We start from the raw sequence: 9,194 nt of genomic DNA, 5'->3' as shown, positions 1-9,194 counted from the left end.
CAAGATATTTGGCTGCCTCACACCCATAATCAGCCTTACCACATAGATCTGTAGCCAGAGTGACTTCAGGGCCCTGTCTTAAATGGTACTGTCTTAAATATCTGCATTGGCCTGAAGCTGACGTCAGAGCTTCTCCTCTGATACCAGAGATCTGAGCTGGCATTTCCAGGGACAAGCAAGGCTCTCTGGCTCACTTGTCTGTATTCATCCTCTAGTCTATACAGAAAGGCTGAGGTGTTTGAGGCAGCCAGCCAGAGTTGCCCAGGTAGTGACAAGAGAGAATCAAAGTACTGAAGAAGAAGAGGAGTGCCAGCACCTTTTGCAGTTTTTCTGTTACTTCTGACTTAAAAACAGGGAAATACTAGTCACCAGTTACTATGGATTTGTCTTTAGTGTTAAGAAATCATGGACTTAACAGTTTCATAAGAAATTACTGTATGATATAAAATAACTACCTTTATTCTCCCTTAACCAGGTTGCCCAAACATTTTCCATATTGTGGACCAAAGAAAGGTATGATAATTTCCAATCTATTTTACAGATTTTCATTAATGTTCAAAAATGATTACTGGTGAGGGAAAAAAGATAATTACTGGCGAGGATTTCCTGCAAGAGTACAGGAATCTTAGAAGTCAACTTTCACCCTACATACTACATTCTTTTTTTTTTTTTTTTTAAAGATTTATTTATTTATGATAGACATAGAGAGAGAGACAGAGGCAGAGACACAGGAGGAGGGAGAAGCAGGCTCCATGCCGGGGGCCTGACATGGGACTTGATCCCGGGACTCCAGGATCGCGCCCTGGGCCAAAGGCAGGTGCCAAACCGCTGAGCCACCCAGGGATCCCCTACATACTACATTCTAATGCTGGAAATCAGCTGAATGATTCCAGGTGATTTTGTATAGCTTAAAATTTGTAACCCCAAGAATTTGAGGGCTTTGAATTTGCCTCATTAACCAAGCAAAAGACTATAAACTTTCAAAACAGGTTGGAACATAAGACTTTCACTTTGGTAACATTTAATGGACAAGGTCTTTATAAGTAGGCAGATCTATAAACTGAGATGTTTTTTCAGGTTTAGTTTTAAGTCCACCATTATTTCTCTAATGAATACTGCAGTTATATTAATAGGTTCTCTGTGTTAGAGCACCTAAGAGAAAGAGTATAAATGTAGACTTTCTAACTTTTTTCAGATACATAAAAAAGCACAGTTATAATCTCTGCCCTCTTTATAAATTAGTGACAAACCCATAATAACCTAATAAATTTATTATTTTAACAGATGCTAAATATAAATACTTTCTATATCCTATCTATACTCTTGGACTACTTAGAAGTCTTCTATGAATAAAAGCTATAACTGTCTCTCTTCAAGTTTATGTGTATCACATAAGCATTGATCAGTTTTGGGCAATTAATTCATAGCCATCTGTCTTTGCTGAGTGGTCTTCACAAATCGGAGCAGATTGATGATGGCAGCAGGTGTCACTCCAGGTATACGACTAGCAGCCCCAATCTAAGAATTAAAACCGTAAGAGGAACATAAGTGAGCTATGTCAAATCAAATCTATTTTGCTCTTTATAACAATCTGTATATAATAGTTTATAAAATATTCTCAAACTGTTATCTTAATGTATCTTCAAAATAATTATAAAGTAGATAAAGAGAATGTAAAAAAAAGGTAAAGAGAATGTAATAATTAATACCTTATTTATAAATAAGGCTCAGAGAGGTTAAAGCAACTTGTTAAAGATCACATAACTAACAGATGATAGACTACCTATTTTTCTTTTCATCAAACTAATGTTACCTGCTCAGCAATGTCTTGGGCAGTGCTCTATAATCTCATGAATACTTCTGTGGTGTATTTTGTGTGTGTGTGTGTGTGTGTGTGTGTGGTGTATTTATACAGTGAAATGTATGAATATTCACTTTAAGTGGTATGAAGACTAAATAATTTTTTTTAAAGATTTTATTTTTTATTTATTCATGAGACACACACAGAGAGAGGCAGAGACATAGGCAGAGGGAGATGCAGGCTCCCCACAAGGAGCCCAATGTGGGACTCAATCCTGGACCCCAGGATCATGCCCTGAGCTGAAAGCAGATGCTCAACCACTGAGCTACCCAGGCATCTCAAGACTAAATAATCTTAGGTCAGGTCAGGTTTGCTACCAAAGGAGTCTGTAACAAACACTTGTCAGAGCTTTTTGTATTCTAGAATTGTAGCTATTGAGTACCTGAAACAGCTAGTATGACTGAAGAGTTGAATTCAGAGTTTTGTTTGATTTTAATTAATATAAATGGTCACATTTAGCTATCATATTGTGCAGTGCAGCCTATGACTATCCATAAAAACATAAAATGAACAGCATATACAGAGTTATAAAATATAAGCCCTATAAGCTTAGTTTCCATGATGATTATCACTAAGAGCATCATGTTTATATTGATGGAATCACTTCTCCCTTTAAAAATAATTTTTTTGGGGATCCCTGGGTGGCTCAGTGGTTTAGAGCCTGCCTTCGGCCCAGGGCGTGATCCTGGAGTCCCACATTGGGTTCCCTGCATGGAGCCTGTTTCTCCCTCTGCCTGTGTCTCTGCCTCTCTCTCTCTGTGTGTGTCTCTCATGAATAAATAAATAAAATCTTTAAAAAAAACCTTTCTTTTCAAAGTTTTTTTTACAGGTTATTTTTTTGTTAAGTGCCTTTTACCGTATGAATCACCACTAAAAAAAAGCCACTGCTCATTAAACTATGATACACCATCCATTTTTAAGATACAACTCAGTTGCATAAATATTAAATGTGCATCTCAGAATCAATAAATATAGCCTATTAGTCTTTAAATATTTGTTATTAAAAGTCCAATACTATATATTATATAATAAAAATTTTAATTTGTTTACAGATACTTACAGACACACACACACACACACTTAGACTGAAGCATGGGGTTCAGGACCTTTTTTTGGTTCCCTTTTTCCTCCTAACAGCTTCTAAGCCAACACTATGGAACTCCTATGGAGGGATCCAAGCGGTGATTTTAAAACTACTCGCATGTATTAACCTAATGTGTTTTCTTTTTTATCATGTATTATACTGGTTTGTTTGCACTGATGGTTTAGCATATAGTAGGAACTAGAGAATAATTTTAATCAACTCAATTCTTCTAGTTATTTATTTAGACTAAGTTTTTTGGTCTCTCAAAAACAAACCATCTGTCATACAAAGAGATATAAGAAAATACAAGGTTAGATTTTTTATGATGAAACAAAACATTAATTATGTGATCACTATAAATCAAAGTTTAAAAAATTAAAGCACTGGCTCTTTATTTATAACCCGCTCCTTTCCACTGCCTGGTTTCTTACCGTTTCTGGGCGAATGAAATGTAGCTTCTCTCGAACTTCATAAGACAAAGACACATCTCTGAGGGTTAAATAATCTAGGTCTTTTGGCAGTTGGAGAGCTTCATCCTGCTGAACTTCCTTTATTTGTTGTTGCTGATGGAACAACACTGATTCATAAGTGGCTGGTGAACAGAATTAATTATGTTATGATACTCAGATGATATTAACAACTTGTGTTTTTATAGTTTTTACAATTTACAAAAACTTCTATATACGTTATCACTTTCAACACTTTTCCCAGCACCATGAAATAAGTGGGGTAAGTGTTCCCTTTTGTAGATGAGAAAATTGAGGCTAAATGAGGGCATATCTTGCACACCAACTGCAGCATTCCATCTGATAGTTTACTGCATGTCCTTTACATTTCAAAAATCTGGAAAATTGGGGTGCCTGGGTGGCTCAGCAGGTTAAGTGTCTCCCTTTGGCTCAGGTTCTGGGATGAAGCCCCAAATCAGACTCCCTGCTTGGTGGGGAGTCTGTTCTCTCTCTCCCCCTGCCGTTCTCCCTGCTTGTGTTCTCTTACTCTCCCTCTCTGTCAAGTAAATAAATAAAATCTTAAAAAAAATAAAACCTGGAAAATTAAAGGGCTCCTTGCTGGCTCAGGCAGTAAAGCATGGGGCTCTTGATCTTAGGGTTGTAAGTTCAAGCCCCATGCTCATTGTAGAGATTAGTTAGAAATTTTAAAAATCTGGAAAATTAGAAGATACTGTTTTTCCTCTCAGTGTAAATTTCTCTCTCTCAGTGCTAACCCTCAATAGGCTGTGAGTTTGAATTTTAGGTCCTAAAGATAAGCTGTTTCTTTAAGAAAATGGTTTTCAGAATCATGTCCATTATAAAGCTATAATTTTTTATTAAAAATGGAGTTTTTTAGATGTAACAATTTAAATATTTTAAGGTTTTATTCAAGTGAAGTTAGAAGGATAATTTAGCAATTATTTTGTATAGCATTCTCTTCTTAGAAAAATAAACTCAAAACCTGTTTTAAAATCTAAATTGAGGGGTGCCTGAGTGACTTAATTGGTTAAGCATCTGCCTTCAGCTCAGGTTATGATCCCAGAGTCCTGGGATGGAGCCCCACATCGGGCTACCTGCTCAGCTGGAAGTCTGCTTCTCTTGCTGCCTGGTGCTCCACCTGCTTGTGCTCTATATCTCTCTGTGTCAAATAAATAAATAAAATATTTAAAAAATCAAATCAGATCAAGTCTAAATTGAGGTAGTCAATCTATCCTGTTTAAGAAAGCCAGTCTTCCCTAAAGGTTTTGGTAATATCTGCTTCAGTTACTTGACTAGCAGTTAGAAAATCTCGGCTCTGGGCCTGGCTCTACCCTCTGAGTATGGGCCCATCATTATCCTTCTGGGCCTTAGATTCTTACCTTTTTCTTTCTTTCCTTCATTCCTTCTTTTCTCTCTCTTTCTTTTTTAAAGTAGGTTTCATGCCAGCATGCAGCCCAATGTGGGGCTTGAACTCACAACCCTGAGATCAAGATCTGAACTGAAATCAAGAGTCAGACACTTAACTGACTGAGCCACCCAGATGCCCCATATCTAGAAATTGTAAGGGCTAACCCAGATGACTTATGATGGTCTTCATGGCAACAAAAGATAGTTGTTAAGTACACAGGCCTTGCTGTCAGACAAGCTAAGTTCAAATCCCAGCTCTGCCACCCACCAATTTTGTGATCTTGGGCAAGTTACCACTTAATGTAAAATTAAGACAATAAGGCTAAGACCCATTCTTCACAGGACAGTTCTAAATATCAAACAAAATACTGCATGTAAAGGGCTTAATACAAGTTGTAATATGACAAATTAGCACAAAAAACTGTAATATAATTGTATGACTCATAAATAGACCCTATAGAAGTTTATGGGATATAATGAGAGATAATATATATGTTAAAGGTATATTTATTTAAACTTTCATATATATATATATATATATAGATATATAGATATATGTGTGTGTATATATATGTGTGTGTGTGTGTGTGTGTGTGTATATATATATATATGTAAATATATATCAAAACAGAGATAATACAAAGAAGAATCCGAAGTTGATTTCTGCCATCAAGAAACTTCCTCCCTGGTGGGCGTGGGAGGCATATAGTGATTTGACAGTCAATGATATATTTTAACCTAATGTTTCTTTTAAGCCATGGATATAAATTAGAGTCTATATATGCCAGAGTCTTTAAAAAAAAAAAAGGCAAAATAGTAGCTACTCTGTGGCTGAAGTCAGGGTTTTCTATGAACAAGTTAAATTATTCTGGATAATTCTAACACAAATCTGGTGATTTATGGATCAAAGTAAAATTGCAAACCAAGTTTAAATACAGAATTTAGGGGCACCTGGCTGGTTCAGTTGGAAGAACATGTGACTCGATCTCAGGGTTATGAGCTCAAGCCCTACAGTGGGGTGTAGAGATGACTTAAATAAACTTTTTTTTTTTTTTAATTTTTATTTATTTATGATAGTCACACACACAGAGAGAGAGAGAGGCAGAGACACAGGCAGAGGGAGAAGCAGGCTCCATCACCGGGAGCCCGACGTGGGACTCGATCCCGGGTCTCCAGGATCGCGCCCTGGGCTAAACGCAGGCGCCAAACCGCTGTGCCACCCAGGGATCCCCTAAATAAACTTTATATATATATATATATATATATAAAATATAGAATTTAATCACCTGTTCTCAGGTGGTAATAGCCTGAATGTTCAATAAAGTAATTTTTACTCAATAGAGAAATGATGTTGAAATAAAAGGTCAACATTATTTCTTAGACATTAGTGTAAGTGTAGTGTCATTCAGAATAATGATTCTAGAGTTTTGGTGAGTTTCCCTTTGTTGCTGGACTTTTGGTAACTTGCATGGTGGGATGATAGGTAGCACTAGGGTCATCTGTATATACAGCCAAAGCATAGCAAAGTGGTAGATCTCTGTGGAGCTAAAAGAAACTGCCATTGCTAGAGGAAATGCAGCATTCTTACCACTTTGGCTGATCTCCAAGGAATTTAAAGTTCTTTCATATTTGAACAGTACATCATTATCCAACTTCTCCTACCCTTCTTTCCAGCTCTTTCTATTCCCCTTTTCTCCAAATAATCTGCCACCTCAGGAAAAAGCAGTTATCAAGATGCAGAAGTCGATATTATTCTCAGTATTTTTATGTCTGAAATTTTTCATAATGAAAAACTTGAAAAAATACAGTACAACTACAAAGTCATCTGTAGCTTTAATGGTCAGTTCACTGTTGGAAAGTATGAGAGCATGATACATGTTATAATGTATAGGGGCAGGCTCTGATTTCTTTGCCTGATTCAAAATAAGTATTTGTTAGTAGAGTACTCCAGTATATTGTCAAAGCCAAAGACAGTATTATTTTTCTCATTGTTAGGACACCAGATGGGGAAGATGTAAAAGGAAGTTTAAGGAAAAAAAGTTTTGTTTTTGGCTTTTTTGGGTTATTTTTGGTAAACCTTATAGCATTTCCCAAATTTGAAATGTGCTCACAAACTACCCAGGGATCTTGTTAACCTTATAGCATTTCCCAAATTTGAAATGTGCTCACAAACTACCCAGGGATCTTGTTAAGAAAGATCCAAGTAAGCAGATGCTTACTCAGTCTGAGGTAGACTGTGAGATTCCATATTTCTAACAAGTTCCGTGTGTTGCAATGCTGCTTGCCTGGGAACTCTACTGTGAGTAGCACAGAGCCTAAGACTATGCTGGTTCCGTGGTAATGATGGCTCCTCTTAACATAGAGCTCTTTCTTTTTCTTTTCTTCATAGCGCTCTTTCTTAATGAATCTGCTGTCCATTCATAATTTGCACAAATGGAAAAGCGAACATATAGGCATGTTAAGTAAAAAATTATCTTCTACCTTCTATTTTCAGTCTTTCAGCTAGCTCTCTACTTTCAACATACTTCTTCAAGGGCTCTGGAACAGCCTTGGCTAACAACTTCATGTCAACTTCCTCATACTTCAGAACATCTAGAGCTCTGCAAATACACAAAAGTTTCATTAGCACAGAGGTCCAAAAAACAAAACGAAAGATAGGGGTCCATATGATATAAGCCCAATCAAAAATAAGATTCCTGGGGCACCTGGGTGGCTTAGTGGTTGTCTGCCTTTGGCTCAGGTCATGATCCTGGGGTCCTGGGATCAAGTCCCATATCGGGCTCCCTCTGGGGAGCCTGCCTCTCCCTCTTCCTATGTCTCTGCCTCTGTGTGTGTGTCTCTCATGAATAAATAAATAAAATCTTAAAAAAAAAAAAAAAGAACTTGATTCCTTGGAAATAATGCCAAATCTCAAAAAAAATTTTTTTAAAGATTTATTTATTTATTTATGATAGGTATAGAGAGAAAGAGAGGCAGAGATTCAGGAGGAAGGAGAAGCAGGCTCCATGCCGGGAGCCTGACGCGGGACTCGATCCCGGGACTCCAGGATCGTGCCCTGGGCCAAAGGCAGGCGCCAAACCTCTGCGCCACCCAGGGATCCCCACCAAATCTCAGAATTAATACTAATATCAAAAGATACTCCTAATTCTTTCCAAGCACAGTCAGCAAAGCAGTAGATATGCAACATAACAGAACCTCAATAAGACTAGCATGTAGCTCTCCCCATCTCCTTTATTGTGAGAAATAGGTTTTGGTAAAAGTTGCATTACTATAATCCTTTTTTCTTCCCTTTCTTGTAAGGATAAAATATCCTCTGATAACAAGGGTCTGATTGAATTCCCTGAGAATTTACATCTAAGTCATGGTAAGCCTTATGTCCTGCGAAGGAGTCATCCTCTTGCTTGCTCAAAACCAGCTGAAGATCTCTTTCTTGCTTTTGCAGAATTTCCCAAGTAAGAACAAGGGGCCCCTGTTAGTATGTTTTAAAGTCTCTTCAAAACAAACTGATGAAAATGATGGTCAAACGCTTTTCTAAAAAGTAAGGGATCCTAAGTATTCTTCTAGTTGGATATTTTCTAATTTAGTATTATCTCCATTTCAATTTTTACTGATTGGAAACTTTAGGCAGCTAATTCTCAGTTCTACTTCTACTACTCTGGTTAGGCTAAGGCTTCCTGGGCCAAAGCAAAGAGAGAGGAGAACAATCAATATATGCAGCTAATAGAGACAATTGCTGAAATTCTCAGGCAACTTACATGGCTCACCAAGAGAACATGCCTCAGTAAATTCTGACAGATCAGATGAGATTTGCAATAACTTGATTCATTGACATTTGTTAAGAAAGATCCAACAAGAGAGAGAAACTTCAGGTATATTTCATCTCCAGAAGTTCTAGTGCTCCTTTGGCCAGTTTAATCCTTTCATACTGATCTCAGATTCCTTCTTGATATCTGACACTCCCACCTTCTAGCCCTTCCCAAAGCTGAAGTGAACTTGACCAGTTGTTGCTCTGTTAATTATAACTGACTTCATTTACATTTGGCTTTTTTGGTTATAATTCATTTAAAAGGTTATTGGCAGGCTAACTAAAAGTGGTACATAAGGAGTTCCATTGTTGCCAAGACCTTTGTACAACTTAGTTGAACTATGGTACTGCCCTTGGCTCACCTCATTCTTGTGGTCCCAACTATGAAATATTCTGCAGTTTCCTTCTCATTTTGTTTGGTTCTCACGAGACTCACTGATCTGTACAATTTCCTCACATTTACTGCCTTACTTTACTAAATTTGATATTTTCTCTAATAGATTAACGTTTCTGATAAATTCTGTCCATCCCAAATCAAATTAATTATCAAGTCAACAGAAAGTCAGATCTGTC

General features: G+C 37.1%; 1 protein-coding gene across 1 annotated transcript in view; it reads right to left on the bottom strand.

Annotated features, from left to right (window-relative positions):
* Positions 1-430: 430 nt before the first annotated feature.
* The window catches only part of MTO1 (mitochondrial tRNA translation optimization 1), a 28,722-nt gene continuing 19,958 nt past the window's right edge, over positions 431-9,194 (bottom strand). Inside the window, exons 10-12 of the mRNA XM_026007370.2 lie at positions 7,298-7,416; positions 3,377-3,537; positions 431-1,518 (exon numbers count right to left, since the gene is read on the bottom strand). Of these exons, the coding sequence (XP_025863155.2) occupies positions 1,417-1,518; positions 3,377-3,537; positions 7,298-7,416 (382 nt within the window). The 3' untranslated portion in view covers positions 431-1,416. The remainder of the gene's footprint in view (positions 1,519-3,376; positions 3,538-7,297; positions 7,417-9,194) is intronic.

Source organism: Vulpes vulpes, chromosome 1 (genome assembly GCF_048418805.1).
Source record: "Vulpes vulpes isolate BD-2025 chromosome 1, VulVul3, whole genome shotgun sequence".
NCBI classification, from domain to species: Eukaryota; Metazoa; Chordata; class Mammalia; order Carnivora; family Canidae; genus Vulpes; species Vulpes vulpes.
The sequence above is the reverse complement of the archived record's forward strand: the minus strand, read 5'-3'. Positions and strand labels throughout refer to the sequence as shown.